At 39.8% G+C, this 21,427-nt stretch overlaps 1 protein-coding gene across 11 annotated transcripts in view; it reads right to left on the reverse strand.

Annotated features, from left to right (window-relative positions):
• Positions 1-21,427, reverse strand: part of TCF4 (transcription factor 4) — a 407,611-nt gene that overhangs the window by 200,272 nt on the left and 185,912 nt on the right. For 10 of the 11 annotated variants that reach the window (XM_062201706.1, XM_062201704.1, XM_062201701.1 and 7 more), the window contains one exon: positions 5,908-5,972. In XM_062201706.1, coding sequence (XP_062057690.1) covers positions 5,908-5,972 — 65 coding nt within the window. Of the gene's footprint in view, positions 1-4,042; positions 4,065-5,907; positions 5,973-21,427 lie in introns of those variants that run through there. The other variant, XM_062201708.1, reaches the window with a different exon arrangement.

Genomic DNA, 21,427 nt, shown 5'->3' on the forward strand with positions numbered 1-21,427 from the left:
TGTCAGTGAAAAATGGCTGAAACATATATATATATATACCTATATTCTAGACACAAAGTAAATAAAGCAAATATTAATAACTATCTTACCAAATGGGAGGTAAACAGCATTTAGTTTTATCATTTTTTTTTCAACTTTTTTTGGGTGTTTGAAACGTTTTACTGTATACGACTAAAAAGAAAATTGTTTTCAAAAAACGAATGTGGCTTGAGTTTCCTCTGCAATACCCAGGAGACTGCTGTCTGAAGGGCTGAAGTAGGATCTGCAAGTGCTCCCGGTGTGCATCTCACACACACCTAAACTGTCAATAAATATTTATTCACCGATGCGATGAGAGAATGAATCCACTCTCTCCTTTGGGAAGCATTGGGTGGTTGTTGAGATGGGGGACACCCATAGCGACCTCCCAGAAAGGGTGAGCTGAGGCCGGAAAAAAGCATGCTCAAGGAGAAGCGTGATGGCACACACGCTGCAAACTTGGGCCCTGCGAGGTCTGAAGCCGGCGGGACGGCCAACGCCCTGCCCACCATTGTTCACACTGGTACGTTTAAAGGATCAGACTGGGATTCCGATCTTAGGTTCCAATAAAGCGCCCACCAGAAACACAGAACTTCCTGATTCCCACTTTATGCTTGCCTGGGCCCAGGACGAGAAACCTACCAGGTAAGCAACTACCAAGCCCAGGAAAGTCCAAGTGAGTGCCTCTCCATAGTATGACCTCTTCATGCTTCCAGGGTCTGCACAGTACTTGACAAGCAAAGGCTTCCAAAGGACCTCCTCTGAGACAATACGGTTTTCTGGTTTTCACGTGCATAAAAAAGATGCTCACGATATGGTACACACACATTGCTACTCAGACTTATGCCTTCAAAATGTTTTCTAAAAGTGATACTGGGTAAGCATGAGTGGTCTTCCAGAGGTTCATAGAAAATGAGTATTATGAAAAAAATCATGCATGAGTGTCACCTTTTTTTCTTGCCTGTACCAAAATGAACTTAAATTTTAATTCTGCTTTCCACAAACTTTTTGAAGTCCCCTGGTAAGCGTTAGGTCATTATAGTTCTTGCCCACAAGGCGCATGGTACACTAAGCAAGATAGAGCAGACAGGACCTCTGACCTCCAGGAGTATATAGAATCCTGGTGGAAACCACTGTTCAACACGCACGTGAATAAGAGCAAATCCGAAAAAACACCAGACAGAAAACACGGAATGATTTGGTCATACACAGCAGGGGCCCTGTGTTGGAGTGGATCTTAGGAAAAAACACACAGGACCTGGACTGAATTACTGAACGCAAAAAACCAAACATTTAAGCATAATATCGAATTAAAAAGCAATATGTATTTCTGTTTACACGAGCCTTATATCGCCATTTTCAAAATACACAAAGGGATTATGTGCCCTCTTTTTTTGCTTATATCCTTTCAATTTTGACTTTAGATGTGAAAACCTGAAAGAGGCAAGAGTTTTACAATGAAGTCATTGGCAATACCTTTTGTATAGAAAATGATTAAAAGGAAAAAAAATCAATTCTTCACAATGCGATTCATTTCAGAATCAACTACATGTTTAACTTCAATGGCTCAAAAATGAGAAGACTCAGGAGCCAAGTAAGTTACAGTGGAGAAGACCCGTTTCCTCAGCTTCAAAGTTTCTGGAATTTAACAACATTATCCTAGATTAGGACTAATTCTTAAATCCTATTGATCAGTTTTAAGATCTGAACAACAAATAACTTGGAACAGCGTAGTTCTATTTGATTACTTTCTGAGAAAGAAAAAAGGATTCATATGAGGTTAAAGCCTTGGCCTTCACCACCAAAAACAAGATATGGACTGGGACATTCCGTTGTGGAATTTTTGTATAAAGATTTCAAAGTATCTCACTGATTTTCAATATATTATTAATTTGTACTGCTCTTTAAATGAAAATCATCTGTGATATGATTCCATGCCTTGAATAATCAAATTAAGGCAAGAAGTCTAAAAGCTTTTGCAAGGTCAGTAATAATGCCAGAGTTTACCACAGTGGTTACATTACAGGGTATTTTTACAGACCATTCTAGGGAATGATCAAACCTAGTTGTTGTACATGAGAATCAACCACATAGGACCTCAGAAAAGCAGAACATCGTAAGAGGCCCAACTCAGGAAATTCTAACTTCACTGGTCTCAGGCAGGACCCCGCTTTCTGGACATCAATCTCTCTCTCTCTCCCACTCTCCCACTTTCTCTCTCTCTCTCCCATTTTTTTTTTCTCTCTCTCTCTCCCTCCCCCCTACACACACCACACACACAAACACACACACGCGTGCACGCGTGCACACACACACAGACACAGAATCTATCCTGCCCAGAAGAGATTAATAATGAAACCATGGTTTGAGACTCAGGCTACATTCCTGAAAAGGAAGACAAACCATTTCTGATCATCAATGTTGAACTTCCCATCCATTTAAAGGGGACTCTTCTGCCCAAATAACGATCATTTGTGTTGACATCATCGTTTCATTGAAAAACAGTGGATTTCAGCAAAATTAAAAGTTTGCAAATCAATGAACATGCAAAGCAGCTAAAGCAGCCAAAAGCAAATGATATTTTTTCACTCTGCCATTTGCAACGATATTCATTATAGATATTAGCCATTGGCTATGATAAGACTGGGGCAAAACCATCTTGCAAAAAAGTTTATTTCTATGATTTTCATTTCTGTCAGATTTTCCATTACAAAATTTATTTTCTCGGCCAGTAAAAGTAGTATAAGGCTGCAATCTGGCAGAAACGTTTTGAGCCAGTGTGTGACTTTCATACTCCAATTTTGTTTAAATTAGTTTTCCCATGTTTAGCGAAAATAAAAAGAAAGTCCATTAGGCCAATTTTATTTGCCTTTAAGTTCATTTTCTATATAATTTCTGAAGTCCCAGAAAGTCAACATCTTTACTTCAGATTAATTGCACATGGGAATGCACTAATGAATTTATTTTTTCCATTCACTCATTTCTAATGAAAAGAACTTAACAGATAATAAAGATCGCCCTAATTTTTGCTTTTTTTTCTGCTAAAACATTGATTTTAAAAAATGTGTATCGCTGTTAGCATTAAATCCATAAGATAAACATAAAGGAGATTTTATACACACACACACACACAATGTTTAACCTGATATATTTTTGAAACAACATACATCTTGCAATAATGATTTACTCCCCAGAGGCAGCGCTGTACTACCTGTTGCTTAACACCACCAGTTCTCCACACCAGATAAAAGGCGGCTATTGGGACTGGTACAAGCCTGTTCCCATCTGACTCTGCTCCTCCCTTTCAGTCCACAGGACACATCATTACAACACGATAAAGCAGCTTTTGGAACTCCTCGGGGCACATCAGCTAGAGGTTTATTCTCCAGCATCTCGGTAATGTAGTAAACAGGAGAAAACAAAAGCTTGCCCTTCCCAGAGTCACTCACCAGGTCACACAGTGGGGAAGCATTTCAGCTGTGATCTGCTATTTAGACTCCAAGCCCAAGATACAGAGACCAGATCGCGCCTCTTTGGTCTGCATGGCTGGGGTTGAGACAGGGACTCAAAGAACACCGCACAAGGAAACTGATTCACCAAGACACACTACGTTCTGTTCTATTCTCACATTGCTCAACACAGAGATTCCTACCATGTACACTTTGCACTTCCAGGACCTAGTTCCCTAAACAGTCCATTGCCAAACCTCCGCTTTTCTTTATCCCGAAGTAATCACACCGTTAGGGACACTGCTGAGCCCATGCTAAGCAGCTAAGCACAGACAGTCACTTCCTGCAAGACTCACAACCCTGCAGCAGAAATAAAGAATGAAGGAAGCTCTACCCTCCGCGGCTACATTAGGAAGACTTTGTAAAGCAAAGCAAAGGCAGTCCTGTTCTTTTATGCAAAAAGCATGTGCCTGGACACAGATGTCTCAGAATGAACCTCCCAAGGCCCAGGAATCCAGCCATCACACGCCAGTCACCCGCCTCTATTCCACCCTCTGCCCATTACCACTTCTCACCTTGTGTTTGGAAAAAAAAATTCAACTTCAGTCTCACCCGCGGGAAGTAGGGAAGTGTTCCCCACAAGCAGAGGGAGGAGGGTCTGTGTGCTGCACACACAGACAGCCTCACACGGTCTGGATGATGCTTTCACAAGTTAAGGGGCCTCACGCTTACTCAGCAGAGGAAATCTTTGTGTCTGTGAGGAATCACGCCAATTCCTATTAGGAAGAAAGGATAGAGGGGCGAGGAAGCCTGTTCTCTCAATGACCAGCCAAAGGGGCCCAGCGAAAACAGAGCCCTCTGCCATGACCATCTGCAGAGAGGAAGGATGTTGTACACTTTCTTCTCCCCAAAACTCTAATGACCTCTGCCTTGACCCTCTGAAACCAGACCCACAGGAACAGGCTCTTCTGCAGGAGTTGCGAGCTTTCCACCAGAGACACAGCACGGAGAGGCTTGTCGCCCAGGCTATCTGCCCCGAACATTTGCACTCACATTCCAAAGATGTTTCCGTTGCGCTGGAATGGCTATAAATTTCTTTCCTGCAGAATTCTTTCCAAACAAACTGCCATGAACTGCACTCCGGCAGGAGTGCTTAACCAAGCACTGTTCACCTCATTGCAACAAATCTTTCAGATGCCGAATATGACTGAACTGAACGTGTAACTGGGCCAGAGGAGTAAACTTTAAAAATGCAAATATATACGGGGGGGAGGGGGGGGACCAACCCACCAGAATTCCACCTTTAGTGCTATGTGACTGATACGCAAAGAAAACTTCCTTTCAAGGCTATGTGTAATTACTGCAACGAATGTATGCTTACATTTTTTCAAAGATATATTAAAACAGGGTGACTGAAAATGCGAAATAGAATTTTTCCCCCATATCATTAAAGAAAACAGGAGGGTGAGAGAGTTCAGGAGGTAGCATCCGCCTTCCAGCACAAAAAGAATGTCCCTTCTGTTTCCGTAAAGAATAAAACAGCAAAGCAGTTCGGATTTTAAAGAGGATTATCAAATTCTGTAAGAGTCTTCTAAAGTAAGAAAGCAATGCACTTGTAAAAACGATGTATAAAATGTATTGAAAGGTTTTAAATATATGACTCACGCCAATACGGAAATCAAATAGAAAACATGTATAAAATCTCAGTCTTAAAACAAAGCTTATGTCTTTTCCTATTGATAGTATTTTTAGCAAAGGGCTCTCTCTGGAGAGTTAAAAGTATACAAATGTAGACCGTAAGAGACACAAACACACACGCTACACCTTTGTATTACACTGGCATTTTATTATTTAATTAAAGTACTCTTATTTTTCTAGCTCACGCATGCTTCCCTTGAGACGGCTTTGCTGTTAGCCTGCTGGCCTTGACTTTCAGCCAAAAACAATTCAGAAACAAAAAGGGACAACAAATCATATTTTCACAGACATTTTTATCCCTCAATACAACCCTGTTTTCACACAACATCATACAGCCCCTATGAAAACTATAATTTAGGGCAATCGCCAATCGCCACCCAAAACCCAGAGTATGACATATGCCTCCACAAAGCATTTCCTGTGGAAGAAATTCTGAAGTTCTTAACTGCAAATAAACTCTTTTGATAGAACCACTTTAACTGGCAGTGCTGGTCTGCACACAGTGCCACTGGTCCCGGCTGATGGATTAAAGCAGCAACACAAGCTAGCGACTATAGCTCTGAAACGGCAGAGATCTAAAGATGAAGTGTTCGTTAGTCCTAAGCTCTCTGTTCTTTCATTAAAGACAGACTTTCAGTACATCTCAGTGTCACAGCTGAACACGTATAGCCACATTTACAAAACAAACGGATTTTCCAGGTCCATCCTCCCAAACCCTTCCTCAACCCAGATTCTCACTTACCTGGTGGCAACCCTGTAAGTTTGATTCTCTCCCATAAGATGAGTAGGAGCCTCTTTCTGTTTTACCTGCCAAGAGAAATAACAAAAAAGTGTAAATGATGTTTTCCCTTGTAAAAAAATCCTCCTGCAGGTAACAGGCATCTACTTCTCTTCTCCGATGTTTACATACGTAAAGTAGGCAATGTATGCAAGCAAGAGAGGGAATAGCACTTCCTCACTCTGACTATGATAAACTGGAAAAAAATATCCTTCATTCCTATTCTTAGCCAAACTGCTCCACACTTCCAAAAACTGTCATTCCAATGGCCTCCACTTTCTCTAACAAACAAATTGTCAGTCCTTATTTTCACTTTCTTTCTCTCTCCCGAAATTTAAACAATTTCATTTTTATTTACACAGCAGGCAAATTATCTATGTAATGACCCTAGCCTAGTAATTCCCATTGATTATATTGACACTTAATGGTGAGGCCAAAGCTAATCAATCACAGGCTCTCCAGATGGTGAATTTAGCAAAGAAACTACTCAAAATTCTGGATCTCTCTCTCTCTCTCCCCTTTTCTCTCTCCCCTTCTCTCTCTCTCTCTCTCTCTCCCTCTCTCCCTCTCTCCTCCCTTTCCCTGGAGTAAAGTAAGTCCCATCACAATCAAGATGATGATGAAATTTACATTGGAGAAGGAGGGTTATTGACTTTTGTCCACTCTGAACCCAAGTTCAGATTCTGCCAGTAGACTCACCCAGGGTTATGAAAATGTCTTGCTCCAATTCTGACAACCTACTTTTTATCTGTAGACTTCTCCACAGAGATGTACACAGCCTCAAATGCTATTGGGCCATATCGAAGGATAAAATCAAGACTGCACATTAGTTTCTTTTGAAAGCACACTTAGCCTGAAAAATCGGCAGGATAGATAATGAAATCGCATTATAAGACATCTAAGGAGTAGAAGACAACTAACAACAGGAAAAGTCATCACAGAAAATTGTCTGTACCAGGACTTACAAGGGGGTAGTGAGGCAGTCAAGTGCCCAGGATCCCACCCCACTCAAGACTGAAGGACGCTTCTTCTAGAGTAGAGCTACATGGCACTATTCTTTTCCCATTGGGAAAATTCAAAACTTGTATTTGGAGGGGCTGAACAGACAACCTTCTAGAGTTTACAGCCCCCAAGTTTTCCTCTCTCAACCCAAGTGAACACAAATGCTAAAAGTAACAGTAGTCTTTTCATCTTTCAGTCAACTATCAGAACGTGCCTTCCTGATACTACACAAAGAGTGGATCTGATAAATTCAATCACATGGAAGGTGATCTGCAAAGAAAGCCAACCTGAGTCTTAAGAATTAACCCTCCCTTGCCCAATATTAACTTTTCTACTGATTTCAATGAATTGCAAACTTAGGAAAACATCCCCTCAACCCCACTTCTGGTCTAGTGTTCAGTGCAAAGTATAAAATCAATGCTCATATCAGTTTCAATTCCAGCGAAATAAGATACCATCCCCCAGACTGCCTGTCCTGAGAGATTTAAGAGAGTAAGTTTCATTGTATGGGGCTTTCGCATTGAAGCAAAAATGCACTTTCCTGTACAAGCAGAGTAAATGATCATACACAGTCACTCATTGTGTAAGTCAAATTGAAGCTGCTTACACCCTTTAGCTTGTCTTCATAAATGTTACTAACAAATACTTTTGTGCATTGTATCAAAGGACACGTGTCCTTCTTTAACCTCTTGCATCTAAAAAATCCTGCATGCAACCACTGCATAATTCACTTTGACATAATATTCACTTGTTCGGCAACAGGCAGACAGGTAGATGGGCAGGCATACAGGTAGAAAGGCAGCAAAACAGAAAGATAAATACAACAGAATCTGCTCTGACTTCAAAGGAAACTCAAGATCATACGTCCTGGTTTTGTAATTTCTAAACACTGAACTGTAAAATACAACTGGAGTAAGAAAGACCACCTACTTTTTTTCCTCTAAAAGGAATTACCCAAGTGACCCCCTGCAGAATTTCACCAGCCAGCATCATTTCCTAATTCTACTCCAGGACACAGAGCTGGAAAGGAGCATTTTCCTACCAGGATCTGCCTCACTTCACACCCAGAAGTTGGGGTGATTCTTTCCATTATTTTAAAACTAGAGGAGCAATGCAAATGAGAAGATTTCAAAAAGAGAGTGGGAATAGGTGGGAGAGAAAGAAAGAGGAAGAGCAGAAAGGGAAGACCATGGGGCTGGGGGGGCGGCGGCGGCAGGGGGTGGTTGGAAGTGAGACAACGAAGAGGGTGCAGGGAGAAGATTCTGAAATCCTGGTGCACAGAGTCCCCCAAGTACTCCTGGCTGCACGGACCCAGCATTCTTTACTATCATATCAGATACAGACTGCTTAATCTTAATTTTGCTTGTTAAAAAATATTTATCCAGATACAAAAATAAACCCACTGCAAATTACAAGTTGTCAGGGTTAAAAATCTACTCCTGTTTGTGTGGGGGAGGATAAGAGACCAGCATAGACATGAATCATTCTCAGTAATTTGAGTGTTTCCATGACATCAATGGGCACCCGTCCAGGACTCTGTCGAAGTCTGCGAGGTACCAAAGAGGCAGCGCAGCCAGCAGGAGGCTGGGAGGTGGCCCTGCTTTTTTTTTTTTTTTTTTTTTGAAGGATTATGCTCCTTGTGAAGATTTCATCTGTAGCATCCACTTTTACCATCAAATAGATCGCTCCAGAGATCAGGAGCAAACACATTTCATTCTGATTGTGTAAGCCTTTAACTTTATTACATCTTTTTGTTCCCAAATTCAACTATAAATCTGCCCTCGGAGCCCAAACCCCTGTTTGGGAGCAAAATAAGCAGGGATTGTGGATAAAACCCAAGCACCTTCCCCAACAGAAGAGAGCAACTCCGATCATCTCCCAAGGATAAAAAGCAGCCATTTTAAAATGACACCTCCGTTTCTGGGGGGAAAAAAAAAACCTGTACCTTTTGTGTAAATTGTCCATTAAAAATTAGCTATGGTCTTGATGTTGATTTTCTGCTTAAAATTCACTGGAACATTTGTTTCAGATAACAAAATTTCCAAAAGCACTGATAACACTTTTGAGGGGGACTCTTTAAGTAACTATGTGAGCTCATGAACACAAAAGCTCCTAAATATGTATGTTTGCTCTATGCTAGGCATGGAATTTTGTCACTTACACCAACGGGCTGGCGCCAACAGCTTCATTCCTCCTTTCTCCATTCTTCACCCCCCCTCCACCTCCACCATCCCCACAACCACAACAGAGCTTCGAAAGAGCTAAGGTTCTATTTTTCCAATATTTAAAAGACATAGCGGTGATGAACAAACCCTGCGCGCTCACTGCAGAATTTTCGAGACAACCCTCCAGTACTAGAATGCGACAGCCGCTGCGGATATTTTTTGGCACAAAGACAATGGTGGCAGTGCCAAGCCCCATGGCTAAAACTACTCAAAAGAGGCATAAGGGTAGCATTAATCGCTCAAGTCTTTTACTGCATGGAGTACTGTTGTCCATATTTTAAAAACTAAAAGTACCCGTTAGTAACATTTGCTGTATGCTCATAAAGGGGTGCGTGTGTAGTTGGGGGGGGCAGCTCCTGAAATATATACCATAAATAAATCTTGTCAGGGATTTGATTCATTTTTATACCTAAAAGGACCAAATGTTAAATTTTGCTGCTGGTGACGCTCTCCGTGCATGAAACGAATGGTATGACCTAACCAGAGCACTGGGGGCTGAACAAAAGCGAGAGAAGATTTCATAAACTAAGGTGACATATTGGCTCAACAAATTTCTTCTGCAAAAATGATGTGTGTGAGGAACATGGGGTACCATGCCACAGTTTTTTCGACGAAATGAGAAGAATGCAGAAAATGAACAGACACAACATCCGTCAATCAATCAAATCCTGCTGGAGACAAAGGAGGTCACCCGGCAGCCTCCTCTAGAACAAGTTCGAGTCGACAGTGAGCAAACAATCCAGAAAGGCAACACGTGTGCTGTCCCAACCGAGCCCATCTCGCTGCTAAAACCTGCATGCGAATCTGATTACTAGGAAGGGCCAAATGGCAGGAATAAAGGACTCCCCTGCTTCTGCTGTTGCCCCTGAGTAACTGTTCCAAGCAGAAAATACAAGCAACTTTCTCCTTTCTTCCAAACACAGATACTTCTGCTGATCTATTTAATAAGCTTTTATCTTGCTGTCCCAAGAAGGAGATGAAAAAACTGTGTTCTTTTTTTTTTTTTTAACTTGGGAGCACTATGTATAACAAATGTCTACAGAATTCAGGTTTTATTGCTTTTTTATTTTTGTATTATATTTGCTATTTGACTTCCGATTTTTCTTCCAACATACCTATGGTTTCCTATTGTAAGGGAATTGGACAACAATGAAAATATTACATGAAGGGGGAAAATGGTCTCATAAATCCACTCCCTGCACAGGGCTGCTTCCAAGAAGCGTCCCCTTCGGTAGATTACCGCACCTGGACACATGCGACTGCTCCAAGCCCCGGGGACAAAACTAGAGACAGAGAAGTACAACTTGTCAATAAAATAATTTCTGGAGATAATCTGGGACACAGACAATCCTTCTGGTGGTTGGCCAGTGGGATAATAACAGGGTGATGTTTGGGTTTGCATCCTTTCGTTAGTAAAAGGCCACTTAAAAAAAAAAAGATGTATAAATGCTAAGTGTTTCTCCCACTACTGAAAGCGAAGCACCTGTATGGTGGAATACATCATCCTGTGACAACCCTTGATGAAAAATTATCTGATGCTGCAGGACAATACTAAGCAAGGCTGTTTCACTGTTAGCCCTCATTCTGGGGACTGAAGAATGAGCCTTTTGTTCCCCAGCATCAGACTACAGAACTCATCATAAACATGTTTGACTCAGAATAAATTTCTGTCCCTGGCCCCAGCCCTCACCCATTTCCAGTTACCCGATGAGTTTTTTTTTTTTTCCCAAAAAGTACATTGAAAGGACTACTTCATTAAACAATGACTGGAATTTTAAGTGATTCAGAAAATATACATGCTCTTATTATTAATAGTCCTTTAATTTTTTTTCGTGTCTGCCTTTCCTGCCATACCCAAATAAGAGCAGCTGAGTCCTTATCTTTTATCAGCCACAACCCAAAGGGTTCCATGAAAATTGACTCATTCGGTCTGCACAACAACCCTAGTGGTACAACTCCATTTTACAGATGAGGAAACTAAGGTATAAACTGCCCAAGGCCGCACAGATATAGGGGCAAACCCTGGCAAGTGTGTTTCCCAAGGCTGTGGTCTTAGCACTATGCTATGTTGCTCGTGTATAAACTCTGAAAAGAATGTATAAATAAATGAAGAGGCCCAATACCAAAGTCTCTCAAATCCCAGAGCTCAAAACACTCATGAATTTGATATGAAATTAATGAAAGTGTCTTATAGGCGGTGATAATTTACATTTACATGGTGTTTTATTCTTAAAAGGTCTCTGGGTACTTTATAGCTGTACAAATGATACACAGAATCTGAGACGTCTCACAATTAACTGCCACCATCTCCACATTAACTCGAAGCAACTAATTAACAAAAACATGGCAGAAAACTGAGTTTCTACACATTCCCTAAGTGAAGACTCTGACTTCCTAGTAAAAATATATGGAGAAAAGCAAAAGTAAGAATATAATTATAATAGAGGGCAATCCTGCATCACAAGTAAGTGTCTTCTGTGGAATAGCAATCCCATAACCAGCTCCAAAAAAAATCAAAAACGAGACTAAGTAAAGGGATCTGGGAAATGTTAAAAGCTATCCAAAACCTTCCCTTAGAAATTGACATCATATCTTCGTGTGCGGAAGGCTCTGAGAAGTCCTGCACTGAAGACACTTGATTTAGTGAAAACAATGTTTCCTAAACGTATTTGAATGCACATCCTGGCCCACATCCTTTTTAAATCAAGTAGTGCAAATCTTGATGAACTTTAGGAACTACTGTTACTTAAAAACAAACAAACAAACAAACAAAAAACACCTTCACAGGAAGAATTCACTGTGCTAATATATGTTTGTGATTTTCTAACATAAGCTCAAATTTTGAATTTTATTTAAACTGATAGAAAATCATTTTTGACTATTAATTTGGCAATGTTCCCACTGGCTTAAATTTCTCACTGGGATCTGTGGACATGCAGGAATACCCTTACAGTTCTGACTAACTGTCGACTGTAATTACCTTGCTCCCATCCTGGAGATAAGAGTGTGAGTTTGCAAGAAAGTAGAAGTTGACATTATGCTCCCAGTTACTAGAATTTCAGAGAAGAGTGCTGGATCTCTCCTACAGTATTACTATACCAGGACAATTCTGTCTGTTACTAATCATTTAAAAATAAAAATTTAAAATAAATTTCACACTACAAGAACTATGCCTCAATCCCAATAAATATGCTAGCTACCCCACAGCCCAGGAAATCCTTGTCTTCCTCTTCTTTCTAAAATCAGAATAGAAGGCCAAGTGAAGGAAGGGTGACTACACTTAGCTTGTATGTAGCAAGGAATAATGGGAAATGGGAAGTCAACCATTTTTCCTGGTAAAGACTGGCATTAACCCTATCACTGGTGTCCTTTTAGTCATCAAAATAGGACAGTCAGTCATGGTCTAGCTCTGATTCTGCTGGAAACCATGAGTTTCGGCTGCACTTCCTCACTGAGTCACCGCAGCTTGTCTAGGCGCTGCCCTGCCTTCAAAGGAGCGTGCGCACTGCAGTCCCACATGTGTTGAGCGGCTTGAGTCACCACCAGAACTCTTCACTTGAGGGCACTGCCCATGGAGCAGAATCTACGTTCACTTCTACAAGTGTACATTCCTAAAGCATTATAGAGCACGCAAAGTAATTTAATTTATGTAAGAACATACCCCAGGAACTCATTAAGTGGGCACTTTAGTCCTTGTGTTTATAACCAAGTCACTAAAATTCAGAAGGGGTAACCAGTTTATTCAGTTGAAGAAGTTATACTGATACTGAGATAAAACTAGAACATAAACTCCCAATTCCAGTATCAAAGCCTTTTTCTACAATATGTTGCTTCTTTTTGGAGTATTCCAGTTATATTTTTACTTTGCACTGTAATAACAAACATTATTCCACTCATCTTCTTACTACCACAACTCTCTCCTCGAATAATTTTAACTCAATTCATAATGTCAAAGATGGAAGAAAATGTCTGAACTGATTTGCAGTGAACATCCTCTGGTATGTCAAAAATGACGCTCTCCATGCAGAATAAAAACACAGCCTTAGATACGTGCATGTACCCCAGACAACAATGGCCAAACAAACAAATAAACAAAACCACCAAACCCTCACTCAGAGTCATGCTTAGAAGTACATGTATTACCAAATTAAAGCGCAGGAGTTTTATGCTTTATTTTCCAATGCAGGAAAATCTTTCATTGAAAAAACACTAATTCCACAGAGTGTGCAATTAATCAGTATAATCATGGGGATAACTTAGCTGTTTGGGGAGGTGTGTCAAATAACTCCTTCAGGCCACCAAAGCACCACTTGAACCACCAAAGTAATGATTTTCTGAATCAGCAATTTGTACAAGGGTCCCCTAGAGACTGGCAGGCCTCAGGGCAACCCCAGAATCACTCAACTTACTTCTACTGAGTCACTTGCCACTGGCTTAGTGTGAATAATATCTCAATAGTGCTGCCTACTCACTTTTATATTTTTATTGTAGTTGGGGGTCCTATGATGATTGTGCACAACCAAGGCAATTAAGGACTTGTGTGTCCTGGGAAGCAGCACCATATGCATATGAAGATTTATTTTTCTATTTAAAAAGAAGAAGAAGAATAAGAATAGTTTCCCAGGCTGTATTGCTAAGCAGAAAGAAGACTCAGGTATGGAGAAAAGCAATCCGAATCGAATTCCATGACTGAAAAACATAGACGGCTTTCTTAAAGATTCCTGGGCTCTCAACTCCATGCTCCATGAATTCAGTGCAATGGGGTTTGGGATTCCCTCCTCCACTCTTTTTTTTTTTTTTTTTAAATCAAATTCCATTTTTTTTTTCTAACAAACCAGAGATACCACCAATTTCAGTGATAGGCACAGTTCTGTAAAGTTATCTTAGATAAAACCCTGGTAGAGTTAGTAACCTGATAGATAACAAAAAATAGATTACTATTAGATCCAGAGCACAGAAGTGGCTATTTCAAAAGATAATTGTTCACCTCTAAGGCCTTTGTACACAACCCATTTCATGGGTTAGAGGAACCCTTTTACAGGTCTTTGTGTTCATCTCTGTTAATGAGAGCTGGTTGTTTTAAAGAAATTAATTTCAAGGGTCATCTGTCTCTCTGTCTCTGCCTCTGTCAGTCTGCCTTTCAAATAAATAAATCTTAGAAAAAACAAATTTCAGATTACCAAGTAGATTACCCTAATAAACAATAGGATCCATAAACCTGAGAGCCCTGGAATTTTGTGAGGAGCTCATCTTCAATCCCACCCACTGGCCCACTGACTTCATAGTGTCCCCTCTCCATTCTAGTCCAAAAGTGAAGTTGCCTTCAGAATCCAGAATCAAACTTAAGTGAGACTGCAACTTAAAAGGCCTTTCCACCCTGTACTCTCTGTTCATGCTCTGTCATGGGTGGGAAAGGCCATACAAAGGGTGAAATGTTGGTTGTTTTGCTTCCATTGCAGGACACCTGGCCAGATACAATAGAGACAACATTATATGAGTAAGACTTTGCTGCCTGGCTAAATATTTTGGAATTTACTGGTGAATTTTAAGAAAATGAGTAGTCTTATTATACCACACAAATCACTTGTAATCATTAGTTATTTGCTGCTCATTAAACTGTGTCCTAACATAGTCTTAGTAAATGATAAGAAAAAAAGATCAACTTTGAATAAGCAAAGTAGAACAGAAACAGAAGCAAAGGCTTAGTACTATGTTTTAGAGTGCCTTTATATGCACTTAATTCATATATTGGAGATCTGCAAATTTCACATGAAAGCCTTGGTTTTTAGGCTTAGTTTACAACTAGGAAGAACATAACAATTACCAACATGACACTCAAGATGACACAAAAATAAAGGACATGGAAGGTCATGAGACTTTTAGATATGGTATGTGTACATATGTATGTATACTAATATTATACATACATACATATACACACACGGATATGTCATGTTTTTAATCCTAGGAGAAGATAACCAAGTGTCATTTATACATGTATTTATAACATTGAATAATAAGTTCTCTAGCCTTAACATCGAATTACCATTGGGCTATTGTCCCCAAACATACAGAGCTGAGAAGCTGAGTTAAATTAGCCCAGAATCCTAAACATATCCCAGAGCATCTTTAGAGCAGACAGACAAAGGGTAGTAAGATAGCTAACCATGAGATTTAAAGAAAAATAATATAGTTTGAGCCACACCTGGTCTTCAAGATCAACTTCAAGAGAACAGGCTCATAGTAGGGAAACCATCAGGTTAACAGGGCCAAACTCCTCAGAGTCCAACTGTCCTGTGGCCTTACTTATTGTTAGGAAGGTAAGGTCCACAGATAAAAATCATGCAAGCCACTGAGTCCGACGCTGTGATGTTTAAGAGAAGCCTCCCATTTACTGAATCTATGAGCATGACTCAATCACAACAGGAAGGCAGGAAGCACAGGAAGAGGGGTGGGGGGAGCGCGGGGTGCTCAGGCAAAAGCAAGACAGGCAGTAGCCAAAGGAATGACCTCATCCTTTCAATAGTACACAAGAAAATAAAATGTGTTTCATGGAATATAAGTTCACAGAGAGCAACCTCCAATTCTGAAACATGCGAAAATCCTCGGCATGGCTGTGAAAGAAGTCTAAAAAGCATGACACAGGGACGCACATGGGTGGGTGTCGCCTGGCTGGCACGAGCTGCCTGCTGGAGAGTCAGCGGTGGATGGTCTTCTCCAAGAGTTCAGAAATCAGATGGGAGAAACGCTAAGGAGCAAACACTATGCACTGGTCATAGGTGCCGTGGGGTGAAGGAGAAGCAGAGAGGGAACAAGTGGCACCACCTCCCTGAAGACAAGGTGGCAGAGAGGCCAAACTCTCCTTCTGAAACTGCCCTGAACAGTTCGATCCAACAATCTGGGAGGAAACAGACCATTAGCAACTGGTTCCTTGGATATCTCATGCTCTATATTAACAAAAAGCAAAACAGAACCAAAAAGATTCCACTCAAATTGCCTTTGCCAGTGTCTGGTGGTGAGCATAGCTGAAAAATGTCTTTATAAAGCATTTGGGTATAAATGTACTCTCATTTTCCACAGCAGAACAAACGGAAACTATAAACTCTAACAGGAAGTTCTCTATCAGGGATTACCTGCACAGCCATTACAGACAAATAGTCACGTTTCAAAATCTCAATCGTTGATCCTCCTTTATGTTCCATTCACAGCCCAAACAAAAATTCTCTGTAACTATAAAAGACCAAGAGGGCCGGCGCCATGGTTCACTTGGCCAATCTCTGCCTGCAGTGCCGGCATCCCATATGGGCACGGGGTTCTAGTCCCAGTTGCTCCTCTTCCAGTCCAGCTCTCTGCTGTGGCCCGGAAAGGCAGCGGAGGATGGCCGAGGAACTTGGGCTCCTGCACCCGCATGGGAGACCAGGAGGAAGCACCTGGCTCCTGACTTTGGATCAGCAAAGTGTGCCGGCCTTAGTGGCCTCTTGAGAGATGAGCCAACAGAAGGAAGACCTTTCTCTCTGTCTCTCTCTCACTGTCTAACTCTGCCTGTCAAATAAAAAATAAATAAATAAAAAATTAATTTCTAATATATATATATATATATAAAACCAAGAGGAACTATGAAAACAGCAAAAATACGATTAGGGTAATATGAAATCAGTCACTTAAACACTCAAGGGGGGTATCTATTCATACTGTAGTTATTTGATAAAGACTACCTATTTAGCAATAATACACCAAAAACAGAATGCCACCTTTATTTCCAAATAACCACAAATTAATAGCCATACTCAGTACTGAGATACAACTTTGCAATCCCTCAGACATCTGATCCACAATGTAAAACTGAAAACCAAACCAAACCAAAAAGACAAACAATCAAAACCACCGCAACCTTGAAAAATAAAACAATTAAGAACCCTACATACCAGTCCGTTCCAATGTGAGCAGCCAGCAGAGGGCGCACATGCCCCAACAAGAGCTGGCTACGGCTAGGCACTCCCCAAACTGGTAAGTGCTAAGCCTGAGCACATTTGAATGGCCCAGTGGAAGGGCACACTATCAGTGGCATTAACAAAACTAATATACTCCGTTTAGGATTAGTAAGAAATACATACAAGTACACCTCATTATTAAATAATGACTTTATCAGGACTCTTAGTTGAGTCAGAATTGCCTGCTTAAAATTTTTTTTTCATAGGTGTAAACTTAGGCTAGCAAGGATAGGTTGACCAAACTAGTTTTCAAGGCCACTGCAGTTTTCATAGATCTATAGGATCCATATTAGGAAGTCTATATATTACATGAATTTGTAGAAGTAAATTAAAATTTAAATTTTTAACACAATATATCTTTGGTGCTTATAATAAATTACCCTTGGACCTGGTCTCTTACTGTGTATATATTTTTTAATGTGCCATATAAAAATCTATTAATTAATATTTGCAATCAAATCATGTACCACTTTATGGTTAAACTAAGATACATGGTTACCTATTTTTCTCCAGGTTGGTGCCTGATTGGTTACTTGAACATTGTCTCCACTTGTACGTGGTCTATTCTGGGTCCCTCTATAATTGAAATAATTGCTTTGGGGTTTCAGTAGGTTATACCAGAAAAATACCTCCTATACGCATACTCATAGATAGGGCACTGTTTATTTGTTGAAGGAAGTTTGCCAATAAATGCAAAAATCATACATTTTTCCTAGTGCTTTCCAAGCTTAGGATTTCAGAAACAATAGCACAAATTTAAAAGGGAAAAAAAATAGTCCATCAAATCACCAGAACAAAACCAATATCAAATACTACCCTATTTACTTGTAAAGATAAAAATTAAATCCACAGGACGTTAAGTCTCTCATTTCAGATAGTTCAGAGTAAACAGGTTTTTCACTTAAGGTTGAGCTGGGAGGCAAGGGAGAACAATTAACTGCTACTTGTCTGTCCACCAAAATGGTCACTTCAACCTCACCTCTACTCACCAAACAAAAACAATGAAGCCACAGAACATTTCCAGGTGATTTTTTTTTAAGCATCCTCGGCAGACTTGCGAGATGAAGTTAATTGACAAAACCTACAAACCAGGTGCTTCAGGTTACACACAGGTCACGAAAAATAATACATATCCTTTGGCTGGTGTGGCTACGATTTCTGCAGAAGTTAAAATGACGACGTTTTATTATTCCTAAGCACTCAATTCTGAACTGTTTGCACAATCTGTTAAGTCGAGGCAAATTTAAATGATTCTGACATGCAGCCTGCTAAGGCCAGTGGCGGGGATAATGCCTCTTTACGTGGGTAAAATTTTGTGGCATATAGGTCACTCTCTTAAGGGGAATCAACTGTGTGTCTCTTCTTTGCATTTCCACCACAATCCTTCATCCTGCAGCCTGGAGCTGAGAGTGAAATGCAAGAAAGGAGCCGAGTGCTCAAAGCAAAAATCTGCTTCCAGGACAATCCATTATATCTGACAAGTTAAATGTTCCATGGTAGGCCATATGGCATCAGAGCAGGCCCGACGATGGAAGAGGGGAACTCGGCAAATGCATCACAATTAAGGAGTTTGGCTACAGACTTTACTTTGAATTACTTTATTTTTTTTAAATTTTAAATGCTGTCCCCCAAGCTTTCAACAAAAACTCTGACGAGCCTATTTTTAAAGAAGGTCCCCAATTTCTTATCTCATGACTGAAATTTCAAAGTTAAAGGAGACATGGTCATTTTCATCAATTGAAGTTTCAAAGGGAACCTGTGTGAAGCCTCATTTCCAGAATCTCCAGGTAACATGTAGACCCTATCTGTTCACTAGATTAGAATATTTAAATGGAACTGATCATAGAGTCAAACATTTAAATGAAACAGGTAATACATTAAATGCAATCAATGTCCACTCTTAAATCTAAAAAATCTTAAATGATGTGCAGTTGGAACTGGAATATTCCGATTTTTTCCTGTGGTTTGCTTAACATCCATCATATTGAATGAATGAACTGAAGACTGCCTCAGTTAAACTGATCTCCTCCCAACCAATGCAAAGGAACTCTGTACTCCCCTGTTAATACTATGTCCCAGAGACAAGTCTAAGCTTTCCAATTCACCGTAGTAAACTATAAATAAATATTGCTATGAGGAACAATGTAATAACACAAATAATATTTATTCTCTAATCAAGGTATGCATTTATTGTATTAAGGCAGAGGAAGCTGAAATTAATAACTTGACCAAAATAGCTATACTGTAATATACTATTTTACCATGCCTTTAAATAAAGAAAAACAATGTTTTTACTTCTCCCAAAGAATTCTCAGGGAAGAAGCAGACCTGTAATCATAGCAGGAACAGCTCTCTACAGAAGTGTCCAGACTCATCAGGTACAATGGTGAAACTGTCAACTTCCCCAGTTCCTGGGAATGGCACATTCTTAAGCCAAATTTTTATGTGAGAGTGTGTGTGTGTGTGTGTATATGAACATGAGATGTACACATTGGGAAGGTCTTCACAATAATGACTATGGTTTAGGTGTTCTCACTGGTTTGCAAACATGAAATTCACAGCGATTAAGAGAAGCACACGTGCACTTTCGAAAAGAGAAGACACTAAGACTTATTTCCTTAAACTATTTCACTCGCCATTTCTCCAGAGGGTCACTATTCCCCTCAGATGCACCCACATCTGCCTTAATTAAGAATAACATTATTTCAGAGAGCACACATTCTTTATAAAAATAGGTCATTTTGCTTCATGCTGAAAATTCTCAAAACATTTTTCTGGTGGTCTTAAAATTTCCATGTTAATAATTTTTTATTTTTGCATCTCCCTGTTTATGTAATACAAGATAATTTATTGATTTATAGAAGATGGTATCTGAGCTAAAAATGAGTAATTTGTATTTTCTATTAACAATTGTTATAACTCTTTATGTTTTATTAAGTACCTTCACAAACATGCTCCTGTGAGCGTCATCATAATTCTATTAGGCAAGTATCAAACTATTATTAATACTTTTACTCTACACGTGAGGAAAAAAAGACTCAGAGTAGTTAATCCACTTGACCTAGAGCACACAGCTAGAAACAGATGAGGCACAGCTTCTGCCCAAGCCACCCTGAAATGTCAGCATTATGCTGTGCCACGACAACCCATGTATTACTTGAGAAAGTATGACCATTAAAAATATATAATTATTACTTAGGAAAGTAAGCACCATATATATAAATGATATCATATATATATATATATATATATATATTTGTATTGCTTAAGTCAGTGTCTTTTATATTATGTTAGTACCCAGTTTGAAAAAGGAGCCAGAATCCCAAGCTTGGGTTTGCTAAAAGGAAGGAACACATATATACCTAGGTACACACACACATACACACACATTTATACAATGCAGCCACACACACCTCAGCACCAATGCAGCACACTGTGCCATTGTGTACTGTAGATGCTATTTCTCTGTATGCAGATCCACATTTTTATTACTAATTAAAATGTCCAGATGGTAAAATAACACCTGATCCGAGGGGCTTTTCAGTACAGTAATTGTCAACGCTCAACTCCTACATTGTTAACAAATTGGAAAAATTGGCCTGTACTGAGTTTTCGAGACACTGTTTCCAAACCATCAGTAAAATGCAGTTAAAATTAATAATCTCAACACAAAATGCCTGTGTTGAACTCTTTTACTTAGAAAAAACCCAGATGTTCAAAGTATTCCCATTAAAAGAAAGCTTATGGACTCCAAGAGAAAGACTGTCGAATCACAGCAATACAGTTGTGGTTGATGGGGAAAAACCCAGCATAGAATAAAACAATGGAGTTGGAGCTACTCAATATTCCATCATTTCATGAGGCCTTTTCTTTATATCATCTTTTGTTGGGGCAATGCAGGGGTATTAAACGATAACCAATTAAAAAATAGATGTTTTTTAAGCTTTGTTTTTACTTTTATATAACAGGTGCATATCTAAATCAAAAACTGAAACCTATATTATCTGATAAGCTTTTCTAAAATACGGATTTTCATATGACCCCTGCATTTCAGGTTAGGTGGTGGTTCATGAATAACAGACTTCTGGAAATGCTTTTAAAATGTTTAAGCAGTGACTTCCTAATCCTAAGTGGGTTCTTTTTTCTCAAGCAAACATTTTTTTGCAAATATTTAGGCTGCTTTGATACGCAAATGTTCTCCCAAACATTTCTACCAGCCAGCCACTGAAATCTCTCCACAGACCCCAACCAATGGGAAAGTTTGCA

Source organism: Lepus europaeus, chromosome 9 (assembly GCF_033115175.1).
Source record: "Lepus europaeus isolate LE1 chromosome 9, mLepTim1.pri, whole genome shotgun sequence".
Lineage (NCBI taxonomy): Eukaryota > Metazoa > Chordata > Mammalia > Lagomorpha > Leporidae > Lepus > Lepus europaeus.